The following is a 25,013-nucleotide window of genomic DNA, read 5'->3' on the forward strand; positions in this document are numbered from 1 at the left end:
ACCTCCTTCCCAATGTGTGGCCGTTAAACCAGCACAGGGAGCCGTCAGACCAGCCTCCCGGTGTGCCGCACAAGGTGTCTCTGTCCTTCAGAGCAAACCACGAGTCTGAGTCAGTCTGTTCCTAGAACCACCAGGCTCTGCAAGGCAGCGATCACTCAGCTGTGTGCGAGGTGACCGAAGGGGTTAACACCGCCAACCTTTCCCATCTGTTGCCAGGGAAGTGTTGCCTGTTGTGCAGGAAACAGGGAGAGCGGTTTCCTGTTATGAAGAAAGGGTTTTAAAGGTTTGCATTCATTCAGTCGCGCAACAGATGCCGCGCCAGGAAGCCCGGGCAACAGCAAAAGCTTCGGTGTGCTGGAGAAACTGTTTGTGGAAACTGCTTTTAGGAACCTCTCTGTGCGCTGGTCTGTCTCAGGAAATAATCCGTGAGCAAAACATGTCGGAGAAAACACCGAGAAGACTTCTGACCACAATCCACTCACTCCAAGCAGAAAAAGTGTGTCATTGCACAATTCAGTGGCTCATGTGATGCTGCAAGTCTGAACTTAACGACTGCTGTCATCTGTGACCGTGCCACTGAATGGACATGTATCATATAAATAAAATATCAAATGAACACGGGAACAAATGATTTAAAACAATCATGGTACTTGAACTAAAACGTCGACGTGAGAAGAAGTGCGGCTGGTATTTGTAGTCCAGATCTCCCGGACAGAGTGGCTTTGGTTTCATTCAGATGGAGCCTGTAAAATAGTCTGTTGATTGGGCGGGATCAAAAAAAAAAAAAAAAAAAGATTTGGCGACAAATCTAACAAAAATAAATAAAGTCAATAGTAGCCCACTCTCTGAGCAAAAACTCCCACCATGCCTCAATGGTGAGCAATGCAATAGTGAAACGTGGAGAGAGCGCGTTTGGTCCGCGTCGCCGCGCAGCCCAACCTCAGGAAGCGCCAAACGACACCTCCCGTTTCCACACAGGAGCGCACCACAGCACTGGAGTACAGCACTGGAGATGAGCTCTCCCCGACAAGAGTAGACCCCAGCGGGACAAACAGCAAGACCACAAAATGCTTCCGAAGTCTTTCACTGCAACTTGATTTTTTTTTTCTTCCTCATAATGTGTGTGTCTTTGGATGAAGTTTCCGCGTCTTTCGGAGGGTCGGTGCGGAGAAACATGAGGAGAACTGTCGGATCCCGTGGATGATGATGCTCCACAATGAACGCAGGTTGTTGGTGAATGTTTTGTGTTTACATCCAGACTTACAATGTTTTGTTTTTATTATTAAACAAAGTGGTGCCAGGGTTAGGCAGGGAAATGTGCGTTAGTATTAAGGTCTTTGTGACATTGGTCAATATAGCTGTTTATTTCCATCATGGTCAACACTTCACTTAAAGGGTTAACTTGATGCTTCCCAGTTGTAGTGTTTAAAACTACTTAGATAATAACATCAACACATCGGAGGACAATTCTGTGAAGATGCACGATATGTGATATGATATTGAACTAAATCCACAGATCTGGATGAGCACATGCCGGTGAAGTTGCTTTCAGTGAAGATCTTTACCGCAAAAAATAAATAAATAATAATAATAACAATAATAATTACTGTTTTGTTTCATTTCTGGGGTTGATTACGGTTAGATTGTGCTCTATACATGAAACAGTAGTCAAGACCATTGTTCTGCGTAGTGTCCTCTGTAGTGACTAGCCTGTATTTTAGAAGTAAGAAGGAGAGAAACATTTTTCTTGTATGTGGTTCATGTATGATAACATTTTTCAAAGAAAGACATTATTCTAAAAAATCAAGTGAAAATTATTCTACAGGTTAGTTCAGATTGGATTTTGACCTGTAAGTTTGGCCCTGCCAAGGTCCCGGTGTCTATCGCTTCCTCTTTTTCAGAAACATTTGTTTTAAATGAATTCTTGTTGCATAATTCATATCCTGTTGTTTGCAGTTGGGTGCTTTGTCAGACTGGGACTTGTTTTCTCTCCCAATTTTATCGTTCATTGACGTACTCAAAAGACACCCCCTTACCCCCCTCAAAAATGAGAACGAAAGTGTGTTTCTATGTGCGGTTGTGTTTGTCTGTGTGAGGCAGTGCGTGTACATGAGACTCGGGGAAGAATGACGAGAAGGAAGTCCATTTGTGTTGTGAAAATGTGTTCTCCTGAAAAGATTCATGGAGGAGTGATGAGGGGCCATGCCGTTCATGTCCTTCCCCCCATGGACATCCTGTGTGGAGTCCTGTTTGCAGGCTCTGCTGGAATTCTTTAAAGCAAGAGCATGATGACATTCATGGTTAAAATATATGTATAACTGTCCATCCCTAAAAAAATTGCTTTCAGACTGGTGATAAGAGAGTGTGAGAGAGAGAGTCAGAGCACGGGCAGAAAGAAAGGGAGAGAAAACACTCAGAGATAGCCAAAGTGCACACAGGGTTTAATAGGATGTGCGTCAGGGCAGGTACTAAATAACAGGAAGAGACAAGGGGTGTACACACTTTGTTAAGCACGGGTGTGTTTCATGACAATACTAAATTTTAAAGGCAGGGCTCCTTTATGACTTAACATCTTTTGACATTTCATCAACTGTCTAAAGTCTAAATTGAAAACCAAAATTTGGTGCCCACTGCTGCCCCAATGAGCCAGATTATAGTGAACTGGGACTATCCCTCGTTATCAGTGCGCATCAGCTAATTTGTGGAATCATTAAGGCATCATTGCACAAATTATCTTTAAAATAACTGGTTTTCTGATCCTGCTGTCAGCCACCAACCTGTACGTGTCATTTCCCAGACAGGGAGACATTATTGTTCCTCCTGTAAGTACCCTGTGGCTCTGTTGTTTTTCCTGCTGATAATGTCCCTTGCAGCATTCTGCGTATCACAGACTACTGTATCGGTCTGGGCTTCCTCTTTGGTGCCTTTGCGGAGCCAGGGCACAAATTTTACCCTTAGTTAGTGAGTAAAGTGTAAATACTGAAAAAGAAATGAAAATGTTCTTTGTGTTTTTATTACAGCTTTTTAATTACGTTTATTTTCTCATACAGATTTTCAAAATCCCCTGCAAGTCCCTCAGCCAAAGGTCCGCAGTCATCTGACCATCAACGTACATTCCAAGCTGATGTCCAGGCCGTGTCCCCGTGTCCGGGGTCCAAAACCTCCTGTTGCCCCCAAGCCTCTGTATGAGCCTCACCCACAGGGGGAGCCCCATCCCCCACAGAGACTCAGCAACGGAGACGTGGCCCACTCCGATGGGGAGGCTGAAGCACTCCACGAGATGGCTGAGGAGAATCAGGAGAAACACGAGGCTAATGGCAACAGCACAGGAGAAAATAACAAAGAGGACACCGCAGAGGAAGACACAAAACAAGTAAACATATCAGATAATGATGGTGACATCGACAGCACTGGCTCTGAGGACACACTCAAAGGAGATGATGGGTCAGCTGTTGACACTACTGAAGATGAAAACACTGACAATGACTTGAACCGGCCTGAAGGTGAAAATCACACCGATGATGAGAATACATCAACAGCCTCTCTTCTCCTGACTGAGACAGAGGAGGAAGCAGAAAAGGAGGAAGAAGAGGAGCAACAGAGTTTAAGTACAAAGACTGAAATAACCTGTAATTCTACAGGAGTCTTTGCGGAGCAAAACCTGGATCAAACAAACAATGATGTTGGGCCTAATGAGGGAGAGAGTGACCAGAGTGAGCACTGTGACGCACTCATCGACAAGACTGATCTGGAAGCTGGAGGATTTGCATTTGGATTCAATGTGCTTCCAACTGTAACTGAGGAGTATCCCTACGATGTGATAGGCCCCAACGATGATGCTAGTGATACTTGTGAGTCATGTGACCCGGCAGAAACAGGGGATACAGAGGTATGGCAACCAGAACGGGCCACCAAAGACCCCTCCGGCTGTTTTCGATTCACATCCAGCACAGAGGATGTGTTCGGGCCTTATTCAGTCATAGAAGCTGTTCCGGGAGATGCGACCAGCACGGCTGACCCAGAGTGGAGTCAGGATGACACTGACGACAAACCCTCAAATGAACTGCAAACGCCAGGCGCTTCGAACCAGGAACCTTACTATGTGTCATCAGATGATGTTGACAAGCTAGAGAATAACCAGGCTCTCTCCGACCAGGGTGACACCGAGGAGGGCAGTGAACTGTCAAATCAGCACAAAGACAAAGCAAAGGACAGCGAGTCAGCAGACGAGTATGCGGACATTGACGAGTCACTCTCTCCCAAAGACGACTCCGAGCAGTTGGAGTGTGTGTCGTCTGAGGATTATGTTGAGATCGGCGATGAGGATGAGGAGGATGAAACGGAAAAGAAACATATCAGAGGAAAAAGTGCTAAAGAGAGAACAGCTAAACGAGAGCAGGCCTTCCACAACCAGCGGAAAAGCTGTCAGCCTCGCCTCAGGTTGTGCAACATCACAGTGCCAACAGACCTAGACCTGGGCCGCACCCCCGAGCTCACCAACAGAGTTGTGTTTGCCCACACCACTGAGGCCTTTGAAGAAGACATTGAGGAACTGGACTGCCATATTGTGCCTTACTATGAGGACACAGACTCTGATAGTGAAGAGCATATTTATGAAGAGGCAGGGTTTGACTCAGAGGGTGAGAATTTTGTAACACTGGATAGGAAAACCATTGTCACACGGTCACGTTCTTATTCTGGAAAAGTTCCAGGTTATGTCCCGGAAACTGTACCAGAAGAGACAGGGACAGAGTGCCAGAATCATGACTACTGTACGGTGGCCGTGGATAAGAACAATGAACCACTTGGCCATTCACAGCAGCCTGGGGTCAACTGTTTGATCCCTTCAACAAAGTCTCGCCGTTTCCTATTATATTCCCGTTCTGCAGAGGGCCCAGCGTTGTCCTTGACCACTTCAACAGAAATCCACCAATCTCTGAAAGATGAGATCAGGATGAAGAGAAAAGATGATACCCTTTCCCTCCCATGTGTGATTACTTCCTCTGGAAGCTTCTCCCAGCGTAGCCATCAATCATCCAGCGGCGTTTCCACACCAACCTCTTTAGTGGACATACCACCGCCCTTTGAACTGGCATACATCACAAAAAGACCAGTCACCAAGAGTTCCCCATCGCTCCTGATACAGCATGAACCTAGTGACATACCCAAGAAGAAGAAGTCCTCCTTTAAACGTTTCTTAGCACTCAAGTTCAAGAAGAAGACCGATTCAAAGGGTTTCAGTGATGGGAGTGTCCGTTCTTCACGTTCATCTTCAGAGTCCAGCCACCATGGCCCATCAAGAGTCATAGAGCTTGATCGTAGGAGCACTGGCAGCTCTCCTCAGCCCCAATCCCACAGAGTAAACTCCCAGCAGCGTATCTCAGATGTGCCATCCACCCTTGTCCTCTACAACGACCATCAGAGGAGAAAAAGTGATTTCAAAGCTTATGGCAGGGGGGTCTCCAGAGTGGAGTCATTTGAGGAGCGTTCTCGTCACTCTGTCATGCCGCTGCCTTTGACCAAACCCCGCTCCATCTCATTCCCCAGTGCAGACACCTCAGACTATGAAAACATCCCAGCCATGAGCTCAGACTATGAGAACATCCAGATCCCTGGCAGGCTCACCAGGTCCCACACTGTAACTGAATTTTTTGAGGATCCAAACCGCACAACAGTTGCCTGCAATGAGAATGATGGCTATGTGGATATGAACAGTTTCCCAGGAATTGACAGCAAACCCCACACTCCGAAAGCGGACCCTGAAAGGTATAGTGATCATTTATTTAGGTTAAAATGGTTTTAAATTAATGTTTTATCATCTCAAACGAACTTGGGGTATTTATCCCAGTTCCAAAAACACGTGTTTGCATACTAGACGTATCCAGCCAAACCCATTCTTTTGGTTCTATTTGACCAAGCTTTGCAATAAAAAGTCTGAAATATCTGCTTCCAATTGTTAATGTTTAACCCAAAACACTTATATAGACATATATCCCCAATGGTGAAGGTGTGAATACCTTTAATCAGGACGGATTTATACTGAAGAAATTGTTTCTGAAAAACACAGACAGTGTGGTAAAGCTTATCAATGTCTTTTTTGTATAAAAAAACAACAACCCCAGTTGTAACATAGTACATTGTATTTCACGGGTTCAGAATTGGGGCAAATATAACCAAAACCTTCTGCAAGATTACCTTCACAAACCAGAATGTAGTGTCGTACTTTCTTTCAAAAATACATCGGGTTCATCATCAATAATTAGACCCTATTTATTAATTTGATGATAAATCGATTAATTAAGTGATTTATAATTTGGATTGAATTGCGTAATCATGGAAATAAGCAAAAGTTTACTGGCACTTTGGCCTCTGGGACCTGGGGATGATCACTTTTCACTATTATTGCCAGATGATTAAATATTATTTACCATAGTATGTCTAAAAAGGCTTTATCTATGATCACATAGAGGGAGAGACTTCTAATCACTGGAACTACGTGTTAAGTATTTAGCTGAATTGTGAGGATTTATTCTCTTAGAAGAAAAGCAATCTTTACCGCTGAACATCGGAGCTTATCACAGATGAGCGGGGGGGCACCAAGCTGAGTAGAATTAGATCTCCCTCTTGTAGCTAAGTGTTCAGTGAGGGATGAGCAGGCTGCTGTGTCAGGCACCGCTGGCTTTGGGAAGATGGACAATGCATGTGGGAGAGCTTACTCGTGTTTTTCATTTGGTAGATTTAGAGGTCACATCTGGTGCCACTGCTGAGGTGCTAGAACAGATATGGGCAGCTGAGAAGTTCACTTATTCACATTACAGTAAGTAATTATGGGCTGCAATTAAAAGTGAGTAGACTGGTGTGGGGGGGGTTCTTTTAACACAATGAAGTGGAGGAGGATGAGGAAAAAGGTGAGAGAACGAGGGGAGGGGATGTGTTCATAGAAGGAGCAGAGCATGGTGATAAAGGATGAGAGGAGGGGGGGGGAGTGAGAACAGGAGATAGGGAGCTGGAGCGGTTCTGTTGTAATTGCCCTCCTGTACCTGACACTTATGGTTAAGTTTAGGAGGGCTTTTATTAAAGTGGCTTTCTCTCAAGTGCCCCTCTTTCATTGGACCCTTGAGGGGGCTGCAGGATTTACTACAGCGTGTGATAAAGAGAGGAATCACTGTGGTCAGACTGTACCAAATTACCCTGGCCAGCACCGGAGCCTCAGCCGCTGTGGGCCAAAATCTTTGCCAAGGCTTAACAAAATAGTTATGTTTGATGGCCTGTGTGAAGTCAAAGAGATGGGCTCCTTTAGGAGCTCCTTTAAAGGCTTGAGATATTTGTGGGACAAAATGCTTTTGTCTCAGTTTGTTTTTATGTCTTGTGGTGCCTTTTTTATATATAAACTTAAGCTAACTGTTCTCTCTTCTGTAACTATTTTACCTCCGAACAGAAACAGGCTCAGCTGGCAGTCCGTATAATTTACATACACTTATATCGTAGTACCTGTCGAGCAGCAAATGTGTGCTGCAGGCATTATTTCCCCACTGCTTCAGTCCAATGCACTTTCAAAATACTGTAGTATACTTTAAATCTCAACATTTGAAGCCATTCTGTTTCCAAGACAATGGCCCCTTGGTGAAAGCTCCTTTTTCTCCCAGTGATGTTATCGATGTGTCATCTAGCCTGTCGCCTCGCCTTCACCGTATTCCCCCTGGAGATGCCGTTGTTGCCAGGGCCTCTCTTTGGTGTGCCTGTGTGAGCTTAGCTTATGTTTATTTGACCATTAGTGCACGTGTGCACTTGCGGTGTCAGCGTATGTGCTTGTCCCTGTCTTTCTGTGTACATCTTGCTCCTCAGTGCCAATGTCTCAGGCCTCCTGGATGATCGTGGCAGTGATTTATTGGACTCATAAACAAATTCAAAAGTCGACGTGAACCACAGTGGATTTTTGTGGTGAGGTAAATGGCCGAATGTTCCCAGAGCAGTGCACACAAAAGGACCATGCCTACAGCAGCAGACACGCATTCTAAAGAGACGCTACAAAGCTGCTGTGCCACAGGCCTGGCTTCTTCCCACGTGTGTGATTAATGTATAACACCATTCAAACTCTGCTTCAGCACAAGTATTCAGCCCAACCAAAGAGACATGTTCATTAGCAAGTTTCCATAGTGTACAGTGAAAAAAGAAAGATTACACTAATGATTCAACCAAGGTGTGTGCCTTCGCACAAAGTTGCGACTTCGTGCTGCTTTATCATCAATGGAACTCCTGCCGCGCATGCTAACTCAGCAGAACTGTGCTTTGCCACAAAATCGTGTAGCAACAAATGAGAGCTGAAAAAGGCGTTTCCACAAACACTGCCCACAATTTGTGTTTGTGCTCAACCCAGACACCATTAAGTGTTCTTTATGTCTTCCTGGAAGCTATTCAAGCTAGACTTCCAACTGCAGTGTAGATGTGTTTTTCTCCCTGTGCACATACAAAAAGTTTCTATAGCAGCATGTTGAATAAGGAACTGCTATTGCCTGCAAAATAATGCAACTGTAGCTTACCCTTTGGCATCATTTTTACACCATACTGTTGAACATGAACCTCTTCAAAGTGATGACAAAGCCCTGCCATGGCCTCTAAAAAGCTCCTCCACCCACTGTTATGTTAGTGTTAGTAGTGATGAGGGAGCCGTCTTAAGTACATTGTTGTACTGGGTGTTGGCTGTGTGGCGAGGTGGTGGACAGGGCGTGTCATTGGCTTGCCAGGCCTGGTGCCAGGCGCTCTGAGGTCATTGCCAGGTCATCCCCGGGGAGGAAGTGTCCAGCCTAGGAGCTTCCCACCAGCCTGTTTACAGGAAATGCAGGACGAGGGTGTGGCTGTGGCGGGAGAGTGGGAGGCGGAGACGTGGGTAGACAGATAGGTTGAAGGTGGGAGAAAGGGTCACAGTGGTGGGGTGGCCGTTTCCCAGACTCTCCCTTGACCAACAAGATGAGGTGTGGTCCCTTCAGGAATGCCAGGTCTGCTACTTTTGCTGCTTAAGTTTGCCAAGAATGTCTCGTGTCACTTCATATGCATCGGACAAATCAAATCATGATCATCTGAAAGCAGTAGGGGAAAGTTGGCCCACCACCTGTCACATGATGGGGGTATTGTTACCTTACACCCACTCACATCACATGATAGGTGAGGCAGCAGTCAGCCTCCTCACAAATCACCTTATCACACTCTTTGACAAAAGCAGCAGCCATAGGACAGACGTAATCACCCTCATTAGAAGCAGCAGACAATTTAAAACTGCTCCCATTAGTATTAACATCTACTATTAGCCACTTCCTGAGCATGCTCCTATTTGCAATAATAGTGCTATTACGCGTGGAAAAAAATCCTGTCTGCCCGCTCTTATATTTTAATAGTCAATGTTTAGCTCAATTGAATGACATATTACAAGCATCATCAAATTCCAAGGAGACTGGTGCTGTAGGGGTCTTTTTACAAAGAGCCGTCTTGTCCTCTGCTGAATTTAACACAGTAGACTTAACTCTGCCATGACATAAAAGATATTGCATTCAGCTGGCATAATGGCATAGCAGTAATGGTTTTGTGAAAGCGTTTCATGTGCTCCCAGCTTACAAAAATGATTATTCATACGTTTATTATAGCAATGGTATATAATCGGAAATATATATTAAAGAAAGTATATTTGTTTGTAAAAAAAAATCTTGACAACATCCAAAAGAAGTCATTTTAAACTAACTAGTATCCTTAAAAAAAAAAAAAGAATCAACCAATTATGCCATTTGGAGAAATGTACTTTTTGAGTATGAAGATCTGGGAGGTGCTATTGTAAACTGGACACAACCCTCCACTGCAGCACAAAATGTACCTTTGAACAAATGTGTTGTTGCTTGTTAAAGGTGATGGCGAGGGTCTTCAGCTCAGAGTTTCTCTTGTACAGAAAGAATGTTCCTCCTATTTTTTTTATTTTTTAGTTTCAAGTTTTTGTGTGCAATTATCTTTATAGAATGTGATTTTGAAAAATGTTAGTCAGTTCACCGTCAGTACAAACACATCTCAACCACCAAAACATTTCATATTTCATGCCAAAGTGACTTATGCAGTTGTAAAAGTAACATATGATTTTTCCTATTTTGTCCCTTATTGTACAATGTAGCCAAAAATCACAGACTACTGCCATGTGCCGATATAATGGGTTTCCTTCTCCGCTGCTGAAGAAGCTTTTGATTTGTTGGTTTGCCTCTCAGAACACATTGTGAATGTGAATGGTCAGCCCTAACCCGAAGTCATAGATAACTGCCATGTAAAGCGATATATGACAAAGAAACAAATCAAAGAAGAAATCATGTTCTTCTTAATCTTTTTTGACATTTTCTCTCTCAATGCAGTATATAATAAAATAAACTCATCACAATCAGTGCCACTATCAAATAACAACTGTCGTGTACAGCAGTTTGCACATCGCCTGGCAAATTATTTTCTGATATACACTGAGGAGAACATCTCTTCAGTTACAATAACATCTGTGTTTTCCCTACACAAATGCAGTTAAACACAAGTATGACCACATTTCTAAAAGAAGGCTGCAACAAAAAAAAATCCTAAACAATACATTTTCTGAAAAATGTATATTAATCTGTTTTATTTAATATGTGTAGTTTCTTAGTTAGAATGCATCGTGTTTCTATCCCCAAAGATTTCAAGTTCTTCGTTTTTAAACTGAAAGTTCACTGTTTTTGATCTGCAGGCTGCTGCTAGTGGTGAACACTGACTTAGAGGGATTCATGAATAATGGAGGAAGTGGCAATTGATCGTCTGCTCTATTAACGCACTGCAAAAGCACACAACGTTTAGTTCCCACAGCTTTTCCATTGTCTGAATGTGTTCAGCGTTTTGGAAATGTCGGCATGAGACAAGTATGAAAAGCCCATAGCAGGTTGACCTGTTTACTCCAGGGTCAACCGTGAGTAATGGGCTGTAGGTGCTTTCTCCAGCCCACCCAATAGCTCTGACAGGCTGTGTTACATGTGTGTTTGTGTGTGTAGTGAAATGTGAATCTCATGAAGTGCACGCACTGTATGTGTGAATGGAGCGAAATGTGAATTTACTTTCTCTCTTAGCGTCAAACATGGGGACAAGCATGGAGGCAGTGTGTGTGCGCCAATGAATTTCTCTTTCGGTAATTGGGTATGAGCAGCATGTTGGAACTGTTGTTAGCGCCACAGCAAGAGGATTCTGTTTTTGATACCCAGGACCGGGACCTTTCTGTGTGGAGAATGCATGTTCTCACCGTGCTAGCGTGGATTCCCTCCAGATACTGCTGCTTCCTCCCTTAGTCCAAAGACATGCATGTTATGGTTTATTGGCCAGTCTAAGTTGCCTGAAGGCATGAGCGTTAGCGTGAATGTTTTTTTGTCTCCATATGCCAGCTCTGTGATAAGACAGGGTGACCCCCACCCTCACCTGGAGCGTTAGCTGAGATTGGCTCCAGCACCCCCCTTGGCCGGAACAGATAAGTGGTAAAAAAAAACATGAGTAATTGCGTGTTTGAAACGTGTACATGTCATTGTTGATTAAATTACAACATCCTAAAGTTTAATGCCACATTTGACTCAGAGAAATTCTGATGGCCATCACATCAGATAAAAGGGAAAGGGCAAACTCACAACTGAAGATCTAGAACCAGCATAGCATGTTTGGCTTACCCCTGCTCATTGTCTGATATAATTGTGTTGCTGGATATAATCAATGAAATGACACAGTATTTCACAGGGGAGCAGGTGAATCACGCATAATTTACCACATGCATCAATTTGCACCTTAAAATTTAATTTGTTCCAAAGAAGACAGACATAAGGGTTTCACTCAAATGACAACCAGAATGTAAAGAGGCTCCTGATGAGAAGTGACAGAAAATGACAGACTCGGGGTCCCAGTAATTCCAAAATGAGATGGTTTAACTTGATATTATTTACATTATTCCACATTTCACTGGGGTAGGTACACAATATTGCAGACCTTCATGTATTGGAAAGCAACATTACCTGTAGCAGTGTGTTTTGCTGTTCTGCTGCAATCTGCATCTCACTGTAAGTCTTTCCACTTTATGCACCATATTATGTGCCATAATGCACAAATATTTCACCTCTGTATCTATCTATTAGTTATGTAACAGAACAGGTAGATGATGAAAGAGAAAGATGAAAGAGTCTGTGGTGACGGCGCTCTGGGCTTTTAAATTACTTGGTCCAGACACTATCCTGGCAGTGCTGAATGTGCTCAAACATATTGAATGGGTCCTAACAGACCAGAGGACATTAATAATTAGCGCAGGTAACATTTGAAGGGATTACATGTAAAACAACCTACAGTGTGGCCCCCTCAGGTACAGCAGCACACAAAAGGGATTAGAAGTGTCTGCACACAACTGTGCCATCTGTGAGCGGAAGGACTCATGAAAGGGATTACAATGTGCCACTGGAGGACTCCATGTGGCGGCCGGAAACGTTCAGAGATACCCACAGGAGAAGGAAAAACATATATTTACAGGGGATTTGGAATATTGCTCAGTGTTTTGAGAATATACTGCTGCAGAGATAGTGTACAATCACCGGCTTCCAACTGTAAATGCGTTGTGTGTCATGTGTTTGCTGCCTTGTAGTCGCAGTGGAGCATATTCTGTGTGGATTTTATGCTGGGAGCCACATTATTGAAGCGATGTTGCAGTGTATGTTCGCTGGTATGCATGATTCAGAACCAGGGCTGTTTGGCTGTACTCGTCTCTTTTTCTCTTCTTGACAGTGCCTACACTGAGCCTTTCCCCATGAACCCTGTGTCCACCGGGTTGTCAGCGGACGAGGACCAGGGCCGCACATCAGAGGAAGAGGAGGGGCTGGAGCAGAGTTACGACCGGCAGGTGAGCTGTCGGACTGGAGAGACTTGTCGTTAAGAGCAGTTCTCCTAGTTATAAACCTGTCCAGCAAATCAACATGATGAGCCAAAAAACCCTCCTTGATCCTAATGTACACTGTTCTGCTTTTATTGGTGTGCTGGCTGCAAGGTGTCACCTCTAAACTCCCCAGCAGCACTCCCCACCACAATGGTAACCACAATAATATCGTACCCCAGCTCCTATCATGTCACACACATTTCCTTATTAAGTAAAAAAAAAAAGAAAAACAAAATAGATTTGACAAAACAGAGAGGGCCAGATAGTCTAGAGAAACCGTTTTCATTTAATAGATGTGTGTTTAGGTCTTATTTCAAGGAAATGAGGATCAGTATGCCTTTCATGAGGTATTTGTGAAATGCCACACATAGGAAAAAATAACACCGACAAAGCACAGGACCCTTTCCCGTTAAAACCGCCTAAATGGCTTCAATGTTATGCTTTGGCTGGGATGTTTTAAGACCCAGTGATTAGCCTCTAAATCAATGGGCAGCGTTGTTGTCACCACACACACACACACACACACACACACACACACACACACACACAGCTTCTCATACATAATGCACCTGAATTTTAAAGTGAATTTAAGAAAAGCTTCATGTCTATGCTGAACTGTAATGAAATAATCATTCTTATTTTGACAGCAGATATCTAAAAAAAAACTGCTTTCCCCTGGTCTGCTTGGCTCCTGCGTAGCTGTTCCTATTAATGTCTGAGTGGAGGAAGAGCCCACAGAGAGCCTTTAAACATTAGCCGCACTGATTCATCTCCCAGTGTTCTCTCTCCTTGTCATGCAGATTGATGGCCGATCCCGAGCGTTCTACGTCGCCAAAGAGCTCGTCGACTCGGAGAGACTGTGAGCATCTGCACTCGAGGAATTCCCCCATTTGCGCCTTTCCCCTGCATGTCATCACACAGAAACATCTTTATCTTCTGTTGTGCTGTTTAGTAGACATGTTTCTGCTCTACTCTTCCTTTCAGCTGTCTCTCTCTCCTTCTCCTAAACTAATTCAGCGAGCTACCTGCAGAGTGACTGACAGCCAATTATATGAGGGCCTTTTGTAACTTATTAGATACACCAGCCTTGTCTTTGTCCCTGTTACACACTTAACCATTCTTCTGATGTAGTTTTCCTTTTCTTCATGCATAATTGAAATAATTTAGGCTGTTCCAATAATTGCTACACTTCTCTCTTATTGTTTTGCAGACATGTCAGTGCCATCAAGCACCTTGAAGAGGTAACCTTGAAAACTTTTTTTGCCACACCATGTCACATCAGCTTTAAATGTCTCCTGCTTCAAGGCCTATTAAACCTTTATGAAAACCCGCTGATAGCATCATATCCTCTGTGTCTGCTCCCCAGTCTCTGTCTCCTTCTCCTCCTCGCCCCGTTGTAAGGCCCTACTCAGGTTTATCAATGTTTTTGCAGCAAGGTCCACTTCCTGGTCCTGACAGGGTGGACATGTACTCTGGTGTGGTCAGTTGTAAGATGACGCAGCTCCCGTAGACCAGCCGATCTTACTGATGCTTTCCTTGTATCCTTGCTCAACTGATTCTGTAGGTGTAGATACATGAGCAGGTTGTCCAGCAATCTGCTGCCTAAAGGTCAGGGAGGGCTGCTGGGTCTTTTATATTGTTTGTTTTGCTCCTTATGAGGAGGTGGGCCATAAAACGGAGAGTAGCAAATGTCGTTCACTCAGGACAGAGTGGGAAAGGTGACGGCAGTAAGCATCTGGAGGTCAGTTATGTATCACAGCCAACTGTCGTCATCTATTTCCATCATTACTCATCTAGTGTCTTTCAAAACTTCAGCACATTACCGCAGAGTGAAGAACAAAGAAGGACACTGAAAATAGTTCAAACCACAATTTCATTTAGATCAAAACAGAAAGTCCTAAAGGAGAAGTGAGGTGAACAATTCCCTTTTAAAGTGTAGCGTGTGAGAGATGCTATTATGGTGATGGTTGCAAGTACAAATCTGACAGGTTGAGCCATTGAACCAAGGGAAGCCCATCAGTCAGCCTGTACCTTATAACCTTGAGTAAGGTCATAACCTGAATTTCTGAGGCGTGATTTATGAAAGCCTGCTGTAAGTACAAAAGCAGATGCTTTGGGTAATGTACAATTTTAGGTTATTTAACAGCAATTAATGCAAATATACAATGGTCTTGTCTAATAATCATAAATATCCAATCTTGTTACAATGCTCAGTTATCCTCATTTGCATAGACGGAAACGTCAAACATCAGAGCATCAGAAGTGAAATTTCTGGCAGTAATTTGTCGCCTGAACCATTCTTCAGTGTAAATTGACTGTTTGTACAAAATTCTCACTTTTAAGCAGCCAAGGCTTCTGCTACTCTTCAGCGTTACCATGCCACCGAAGTGAATCTCTGCTACCTTTCTGAGGTGACATTGAGGGCTTTTTCTAACTGTTGCATAATGCATAGGCACATTGTTAGACTCTTATTAGTCTTCACACTGTGATCTGTGGAGGTGCTAGGCCCTGTTTGATTCAGACTGATGTCATAATTAGCATGAGTATTTCAGCTGGGAAAGAGTCCAGCAGCACAACATGCACAAACACACAGTTTGGGGGGAAGAAAAAAAAACAGGAGCAGTGTTAAGTGAGAGGCACACATGAGCTATTGTTCCATTGTTTGATAAGGAATAACAAGAATACAAAGAATTTCCAGACCCTGTCTCCACATAGGAAGGGAGGCCATGCTCCTCTTCTAAAGGACATTCCTTCTAACAGCTTCAACATATGACTCCTTATTTGTTTTTTAGCATTTGTAACTTGCAAACTCTGAGCAGATCCATTGTGCTGAGATATAACCAAACATGAGTGGCCTCACACTGCTTTTTGAGTCGTCTTATGTGAGGAACACAGGGATGAGGTGCAGAGGGGACCAGTGAAATGGAGGGTGTAGCATCTCTCATTCGTGACTCCAAGTGCATGTGTTTGTGTGCCTGTGTTTTTATGTAACCTGGAGACAGAGTCAACCAGAGTCACTGTTCTCCTCCCCAACAGACATGACAAATGTAAACTCGTAAGTTATTGATCTTGCATAATGAACATCATGTTCTGAAGCGCCCTGTGTCACCACATTATTTCTTCCCCAGCTGGGATGTCTCTACTTTTTTATGTCTGTGCTTTGCTCAGATAGTCTTCAGACTCAGATCCTTAAAAGGCTAATCAAAGTTTTCTAAAAGATCTAAGTTTCTGTGCCCTCAGAGAAAGCTGACTTTTTTTTTTCAATACCTGGTAACATTCATTATTGTCTTCATTTGCTGAGTAGATGAATTACCTCTGCTGTGGTTTTCCACTCCTGTGTCCCATAACTCCTCATATTGGTCCTTTTAGTCACTGGCACAGCAGCTATTAAGGCCTGTTGCGCGTGTTTTATGTCTGCTGAATGGACTTCCCTTATATTTACTGTATGTCAGTGAATATCAGGTCCTTGTCCAGAAGAGATGAACAGTGGGTTATGTACAAAACAAAAAAAGCAGTGTGTCATTGAGCACAAGGTCATTATGCAACAGCACCTGGTGTGTAGCCGAGTGCCGCCTTTCCTGAATGCCTGGACAGAGCCCAAAGTACTGAGGTGATATGAAGGGAGGGTGGCAGGAAGGATGTTTAGGAGGATCTGACCTTCCTTCCTTACATTTTTCTCCCCCTGTTCATTCCTCTATGCCTTTAATTTCTTCTCTTCTGCCTCCCCTCCTCACTGCCATTTCCTCCGCCCCCTCACTCTTTTTTCTCTGCCCCCACAACTTTGGCTTCTCAAAAATCTGTCCTCATAAATCTTGTTATCCCTGTCTTATGCAGGACTTTAGGTCAGCAGTGGCTGATGCAGTGGGTGAGGGTGGGGAGCCGGTGCTGGAGGAGTATCGGCTGAGAGAGATACTTGGTGTGCTCCCCCAGGTCTACAGCCTCCACAGCAGCATCCTGACCAACCTGGAGGAGCGCATCAGTCAATGGTAGGAAATATCACTTCACAGCCTATACTCCCAGGCCACGCTAATTTTTAATAGAATCTGTTGTTGTGGTGTATTGTCATTCACAAGAAGTACTGAGACGAAAACATTCATTCTCCTCTGAGGTGACAAAAAACCCTGCACATGATCATATCATTGTTTTAAACTGCACAGCGGTGTTGTTTAATATTTAGAGAAGGTCTTATTCAGCCAAAGGCGTTACTCAGAAGTCAACTACAGTTATGTGCTTTTGACACTTCACTGCACATTCCGTACAACACAGAATATCTACTGAACGCTGGGGGTGATATAGTGTTGCGGAAGCAAATTTTAGTTTTTGAGCCATGTCAATGTGGGTTAATGAAATTCTCCCTCCTTAAAAAAATCATCCCTGAAGTTTCAGTAGGGAACCATAGCTTCTTTCTAGGCTAAACGTTTTTTATAAGTGTTCAACAATCAATGAAAACACATCTTCCTAACTATTCATAAAGCGATAGCTTCTCATCTGTTAGTTTGAGGTTGCCAGACATTATCCAGGAAAAAAGTTCATTGATAAAGTTACAGGTATAAACTGTACATTCAGGCTGTACTTCATCTGTGAGTTTCCTCATTGTACAGGGAGGAGAGCCAAAGGGTGGTAGATGTGATTCTGTCTCATCAAGAGGACTTTGGCGTGTTTGACACCTACATCTCAGAGTATGATCGCAGCATGTCCTTACTGGAGGAGAGCTGCAGGAACAACCCCGCCTTTGCCAGCATTGTCAAGAAATTTGAGGTAAAACTGTGAACAAGGACCAGAACCTAACCAGCTGTTAAGTCACTTTCACTATGACCATGTCTGTTTGGCAATAGCTGTTTTAATATCAGGAAAGCATTAAGTATCAACTAAGTGCAGGTTTGGAGCGCCACGCAAGACCCAAAAATCTTCCACAAAGGTTTTGACATCCACACAATTATATCTCAGATTCACTTTCCATGTTGGTGGAGGGAAAATAAAGCCTTGTGATTGTTTTCACAGCTCAAAACTGGTACTTCCCCTGATACGCCACAACATATATTTTTGTCCAAAGCTTCCATTGGGAGGTAATGACCTTTCTAAAGCTTTTCTATCTTGCTCCTCTCCATGGGAATGACCTTTCCACTGTCATGCTCGCATATTTTACATCAACTTGAAACCAAATTCTTTGTCCAGCATGAATCTCTTCATCTTTGATAGTCCCTGGAGAGCAGGGAAAGTGAGCTTTGACTAGAGGGATCAAAATTCAGTGAAGGCTCTGTCCAGTCATTGCAGTGGTCCATGAATTGTGTTGGTGAAATACTTAATCACCACTTAAGCCATGTATCAAATAGGAATGACTAGCTTTTGGTCGTCATGGTTATCAATTTAATGTCGTTGATAATATATAGACTGTAGATAAAGGTGGAGCTTGATGTCACACACAGGTTTCTGAGGAGCAGTTTTGAAGCTCAAACTTGGCTGCTCCACCATCGCCACATCTCGCCAGTGTTTGACTCCTCCAAACTCCTGGCTAATCCAAAACTTGGCAGGAACAGGAAGGGCACGAGTGCAGCCTGTGGCGAGCGTATGCTCACTCACCTGTCACTCCCCTGTCGTAAAATGGGAATTTTGCTGGAGAGAGCAAAACTGTTTTTTTGTACCAGGCTGTAAACATGTTTATGCCTGCTGTTATGTTGGACATGTTTACATGCTTATTTTTACAGTCAGCTTCAAGTGGCCATTTAAAAAACTGGAGCCTTTGGTGCCTCAGTGTTCATTTTTTAGCCTTTCACTTGCCACATGGTTTATATGTGGATTAGTTTTGCGTTTATTTGAAAGCACTGCCCAGGTCACTTCTGTCAAAGTTCAGGGTTTATCAAGCTGACCATTCTACTCAATCGCTTTCTATCCAAATTTTCCCATCACCAGCTCCATGCTGTGCTATGATTTGCTGTGAGTACCTAACACAATGGTTCCAGGCGTTTGTGGTTTGATAAGAAAAGTGAACGGACAAGGCACCAACTGTCACCGCTCATGAATATTCAGCAGCAGCTGCTGGCCCTTCCCAGAAAGACTTTGGACCTGCCAGACTTTAGTGGAACAAATGTAAACAGAAAGGAGCGGGGCGAAAAAGACTATAAACTATTAAACTACAGAAAATATTGACTTTTAGCATCTTAGGGCACCTTTCCTCATTCGGTTTCTGTCATTAAGTAATTTAGCTCCGGATAACCTTGATCAAATGTTCCTCTTCATTTCAGCCTCATAACACTGACATCATTAGCCCATTTCCTCACGTCATAATCTCCTGATGCCATAAAGGGGATTTGCAACAGAACACAAAAGTATAAATGGATACAAGTCTTTTGATGAGGATTGGGCTTTGTTTTTTCCCTTTTGAAATGCTCCACATCTGTAAAGCATGTGATTCACCTTACCACTCTGATATTAACACTGAGAGGCTGCTCTCAGTCCACTGGCTGATCCAGCACAGCTGTCACTGCATACACGCACTTCATATTGTATTTATATTTCCCACCTTACACATAAGCGTGTAAGCTGGTTTCTGCCCCCCCTCCTAATTCCACACCAGGCCACTGTGTGCGAGTGTGTTTGTGTGATTGTGTGATCGATGCTCTGCTGTGTCAAATCACTGCCTTGGGAGCTGCATGGTGCTTGGGACCCCTACATAATGAAGGAGGGGAACTGAGAGAGCAAAAGAGATTGTAAGGGGTCACAGGAATTGCTACAGAAACTGCTGAGAGGGACAAGAGCTGTATGTCTGTTGGCGATATGGCATTTTTGGCACTTGATAGGATTGTTTCTTACTCTGTTTTCAGACCTAAATCCTCACTGCCCCCAACACCTCTCTGGTCTCTCTCCCCCTGCTCCTCCATTGTTATTGCACCAAGCCAAAGTCCAGCAGTATAAGTGGTAGTAATTTCATTGTGGATGTGGTGATGACAGTGATGAAGTATCCACCAGCCCTGATCAGATCAGAGCTAGAGCCTTACAGGATTAAAGCCTCCTCTCCACAGCCAATTGCTTGTTTACAACACCATCTATGAACATTGGCCAACACAGTGTGATGTGTGTGTGTGTGTGTGTGTGTGTGTGTGTGTGCATGCACGTTTGTTTTGCTTTGGGATGATTTGGATATCCCCAGTGTGTGAGACCGTTTGCATTTTGGTCTGTTTGTGTCTGATTGTTTTGCGGGATCATGTCCATACACAAAGTGTGTTGATCTTGGGAACCTGTTTTCTTTAATTTTCTTTTCAAGGCTCTTCAGCTTGGATTTATATTCATGCCATGGACTGAATTTGTGTAAGCCCAGCATGTTTTCTCTTGTGCATGAGACCCAGGAGGAGACGTGGATGCTGTGCAGCAGGTGGACAGAGGGCGATAGAGGGAAAGAGCGATGGAGTGCATTCCTTGTAAAGGCAGCCGGGCAATGAGGCAGACAGAAGCTAATTAGAAAAGCAGCCTCCTTTACAACTCCCCAATTAGATCAGTTGTGTGTGTATAGGTAGCAAATCAGCTGAGCCTGAAAGGTGCGTTTGTCCATTCATGCATGTTTGTATGTGTCTATTTCCCAGCTAGAGGCATCACACACTCACTCTCCTCCACCATTTGACTAGCTCACCCAAACAAACCACAAGCTAATTATCATTTCTGGAAAGCCACTTCCTCCGAACAAGTGTCAATTGGATGACAATTTACAAGCAACACTACAGGGGAGAGGATATTTTGTGGCCAGACAGGTTGAATAATGAAACGGTGATTGTGATTATTTTGCTTGATGCATCATTAAGTGGTCAGGAAAGAGCAGAAATGGGAGGGAGGAATCAAGACGATTGAAGTCAGTATAGAGGTTGTTGCTGAGGGCTGATGTTAAAAAGAAAAGGATGAGAAAGAAAAAGAACAAGGAATCAAGGAGTCAAGTATTTGTGAAGCATGCTTGTTAGGAGCGGCATCAGCTCTCTGTTTTACTCCTGCACTCCAGATTCTGTTACTGAAGACAAAGAGTAGTGTGTAATAACTTGCAACCCATCTCTCCTCTTTATAGGCCCCCATTAGCGTTATCTCATCAGGAACCCAAGGTCTGTGTGTGTCTTTGTGTAAGAGTGTGTGTGTGTCTGTGTCTGGGTGTGTGTGAGAGTGTGCCTGAGATGAGTTAAATGTGTGTCTGTCTTTGTGAGTGCAACACTGAGTAGTGTAAATAAGATGAAGATGGTGTTTCCCGCAGGGTGCTATCTGTGTCTCTCTAATGAATGGTAGGACTTCATTGAATTAGAAAATACTCAGTGTGTATGTGTGCGCAGGTGGATGTGCGTGTACGTGTGAGTGAATGAGTGTGCACGCTCCGTCCCCCGTTGCGCTTCTACTGCTCGAGGCATAAATACCTGTCAGACACAATTAGGCCCTGATTGATTTTTTTAAAGCTCTCTTTGATTGTGCCAAATTCTGTCCCCTTTCACCTGCAAATGACTGCTCTGAGAAGAAGAATGGGGCTTGCTCTGGGTTTTTTGTGTGGTAGGAAAACGCTTGAAGGTCAGCTTGCCCGCAAGTGTTCCCTTGGTCACTTGTGACCTTGGCTCGCAGCTTCAGATTGCAGAGCTTTCCTTTGTGAAGAAGACGATGGCGTAGTCATTGTAGTTCAGGGTTTGGTGATGGGAGATTGATTTCTCTGTAATTGTCTGCATCAAAAATATTTACATGTATGTACACTAGTAAAACATATTATATTATTCATTCATGTTCTACCGCTTATCCGTTTCTGGGTCATGGTGAGTGCTGGAGCCAATCCCAGCTCACCCTGGACAGGTGGCCAGTCCATCACAGGGCCAACACACAGAGACAGACAGAGACCAACAAATACTCACACTCAGACCTACAGACAGTTTAGAGTCACCAGTTAACCCAAACATGATGTCTTTGGATGGTGGGAGGAAAACTGGAGTGCCCGGAGGAAACCCACGCAGGAACAGGGAGAACATGCAAACTCCACACACAAAGGCCCCAGGCTGGGAACTGAACCCATGGCCTTCTTGTTGTGGGCTGATAGGGCTAACTACTATGCCATCATGCTATATTGTATTATATCATATTGAATGTGTCAAGTTCAAGCATATACTTTGTGTAAGTGCTTAAATCATCTTTGCCATGGAAACAATTTTGTAACCTTTGTATTATCATCTTTATATGTACCTCCCTACCAATCTTAACTATAGCTGTGGTGAATGTGTGTTTGTGAGCGCAGACTCGAGGCCCAGAGGAAGCCGAAGTCCCCCTGAAACACCAGCTGCTGCAAGTCATAGTGAGAGTACTTCAATATCGAATGCTACTCACAGGTAAAACATGTGTGCACACTTTTTAAAGCCAACCCATGTTTCTTAGCCTTACATTGTGTAGAAATAATCAATATGAGTACTGTATCTTCATGACTTGGCTATTTTTCCTCTATTTTCTTTAGATTACCTGAACAACCTCTCTCCGGACTCTAAAGAATACGAGGACACACAAGGTAAACCTCATAAATGATGCGAACGACACAGACACACACCACAGCTGCTCAACATGTATCAAGCACTAGTTGTTAAATCACAACCATCGAGTTTCTTTATTGAGGTCAAGTTGCTCATAAATCTTTCTTTGTCTGCGTTTGTGTTGCAGCTGCCTTGGTGATTGTGTCTGAGGTGGCAGACCAGGCCAATGACAATCTGAAACAGGGGGTGAGTTTTGCCTGGATACACCCCATGTGTCTGCATTCAGCCTGTTAAGCTCTTGTCGGGTTTGACATATTCACGGTCCATCTCTTCTGTTCTTGAGACACGTCTTTATATGCTGCTTGGCAATGAAAGAGTGATTTTCAAATGGAGATTGAGGGTGACCAAGTTAAACTGCTGAGGTCTTCCTGCATCTTCTGAATGACATGGTGGAGAGTGAACGGGTGGTCTATCCCTCTTTGGCACCGGCTCTGCAGCCTGACGATTAACACGAGGGACAAGAAAAGATGATGTCAACAGAAAGCCCCAGGTGTATCATTACAAAGGGAGCAGTGTAAGGGTGGACAAGGCCTACGCTCCCTCTCAAACATAAGCAGGCCATGGAGATAATTTACAAACCATCCCCCCACTGTGTCTGCCTGTCGCTGTCAAGATGCCTGGTGCCTCACTTTGGCTTGCCTCCTCTATTTATCACACAGGGCTTATTTCTCTTCTGTACACACGCTCTCACACACAGGCTGACAGACGGTGGAAACACAGGCCCCCTCTATCTGTATGTGGCCCCCCTCCCTCACGTATTGGTATCTCATCCATTTCCACATTCGCTCCCATTCATTCACACACAAACAAGGACTATTTCATTCTCTGTCTCCTCTTCTGTTCCTCATGAGTTAATCTTCTCCCACCTCTCTGTTCTTTCCTCTCCTTCAGGAGAACCTGCTCCGTCTGGTTCACATAGAGTACAGTGTCAAAGGCAAGAGGGACCTCCTAAAGCATGGACGGGTGAGCACCACATAGCTACGTCTGCCGTCTGTGTTACTATTCCTCTGTCAATGCACAGAGGAAATGCATTGTTCTTAGACTTATGACCTGAAACTGCTGAAATGCTTTTTCTTTTGACAGATGTTTGTCAAAGAGGGCACACTCATGAAAGTCTCGAGGAAAAGCAGGCAGCCACGACACCTGTTTCTGGTAACATTTCTTCTCTCCGTATCATTTTACTTTAACATAGCTTGTTGCAGGAATTAAAGAGACATTGTCTTCTGCACCTGCAATACTATTGAAGCAATGGTGAAAATAAAGTCAGTGCGAAAGCAAGAATATGCAAGAATGTTGGGCGTAGGTTGGTCTGTAAGATAGGTGAGGTTGGGAATGGGGGGCTCGAGGCCAAGGCTGTAAGACCTTCACTAAGCACCACACCCACAAAGCAAGGGCCTCCCTCTCCATGCTTCTCCTCTCCGCTCCTGTCAGGACTTGTTTTCCAGGGCCCCACTTCCTTGCAGGATGTTTGGTGTGGGTCACTGGATGCCGGCTTCCTGTGTATTGGGAGGGGACTGACAGCAAAGTGAAGGCCAGACACTCTGTAGAATGCAGGGAGGAGGAGGAGGCAGAGGAGGGGTGGGGGTGCTACACAAACACATAACGTGAAGTAGAGAAACCTACTCTATTGTTCCATGTGCAATCAGTGCTGTCGCATGTTATGAGTTATGCCTGGGCTGCATATTCGCAGGAACAGCGGTGATGACTTTGGGCTACACTAGCCGATTCACTTCAAATAAAATGGGAATATGCTCTGTGGATTTATTTATGTTTTTCATTTTTTTATATTCCATCATCCAATACATATGATTGCAGCTGCTAGATAGCTGAAAGGGTTGGCTAGTTGCTATTTGTGGGCTATTAGAGTTATATAGCCATTCACCTCTTTGAAGTGTACAGCTGCTTTATTGGCTTTTAAGGAGAGATAATCCAAACAACAATGAAGATGAAAGCCATCTTTCTCCTCAGTGGCAGGAGAAGTTACGGCCGTGTCACAGGCCTGGGCTCATGGAAGAAAAAGAAGCAGGTGGAGTGAGTGGTGGAAGGGAGTAGAGGTAGGACATAAAGTAAGATGGGGAGGCTGAGTGAAAGAGGCAGGTGAAGGAGGTGAAGGGTGATGACATGAAACACCACCGTTGAAAAAGTAAAAGAATTGCATGCCAAGAGTTCAAGTAGGTGCATGTTGTGCCCCATCTGTGAAAGTCGTTTGGGAAGACCGTCAACTTGGTATTCGGTTGAGTTCATGTGGAAGGAATATCTGACTGAATGAGCAGCACAGGGTGGAACAGGCTGCTGCTGTGGCTGCAGCCCAGAGGTCGCAGGCAGGGCTCTGGCTTGGCTATCATGCACTGTTTTGTCTCCAGCCAGTCAGCCAGTAACTGTGTAACTGCGTCGTTGTTGTTGTTGTGGTGAAGGGGGCTGGTTCCACCCAGTCCTAGTTCTAAGTGAGACCTGAGAAGGCTGGGAGGGTGAGGGGAGGCCTGGAGCCCGGAGCAGGGTGGAGAATTCCTGGATGCTGCCTTTATGGCCCCAGCGGATGTTTA

General features: G+C 44.2%; 1 protein-coding gene across 2 annotated transcripts in view; it reads left to right on the plus strand.

The window, feature by feature from the left end:
* Positions 1 to 325: 325 nt before the first annotated feature.
* fgd5a (FYVE, RhoGEF and PH domain containing 5a) overlaps positions 326 to 25,013 on the plus strand; it is a 31,379-nt gene continuing 6,691 nt past the window's right edge. For both annotated transcript variants that reach the window (XM_029502784.1, XM_029502785.1), the window contains exons 1-12: positions 326 to 1,226; positions 3,051 to 5,766; positions 12,796 to 12,910; positions 13,744 to 13,802; positions 14,154 to 14,184; positions 16,778 to 16,929; positions 17,545 to 17,701; positions 22,185 to 22,275; positions 22,398 to 22,448; positions 22,598 to 22,656; positions 23,362 to 23,433; positions 23,554 to 23,622. In XM_029502784.1, coding sequence (XP_029358644.1) covers positions 1,217 to 1,226; positions 3,051 to 5,766; positions 12,796 to 12,910; positions 13,744 to 13,802; positions 14,154 to 14,184; positions 16,778 to 16,929; positions 17,545 to 17,701; positions 22,185 to 22,275; positions 22,398 to 22,448; positions 22,598 to 22,656; positions 23,362 to 23,433; positions 23,554 to 23,622 — 3,582 coding nt within the window. In that variant the 5' untranslated portion in view covers positions 326 to 1,216. The remainder of the gene's footprint in view (positions 1,227 to 3,050; positions 5,767 to 12,795; positions 12,911 to 13,743; positions 13,803 to 14,153; positions 14,185 to 16,777; positions 16,930 to 17,544; positions 17,702 to 22,184; positions 22,276 to 22,397; positions 22,449 to 22,597; positions 22,657 to 23,361; positions 23,434 to 23,553; positions 23,623 to 25,013) is intronic.

This window comes from Echeneis naucrates, chromosome 5 (assembly GCF_900963305.1).
Source record: "Echeneis naucrates chromosome 5, fEcheNa1.1, whole genome shotgun sequence".
NCBI lineage: Eukaryota > Metazoa > Chordata > Actinopteri > Carangiformes > Echeneidae > Echeneis > Echeneis naucrates.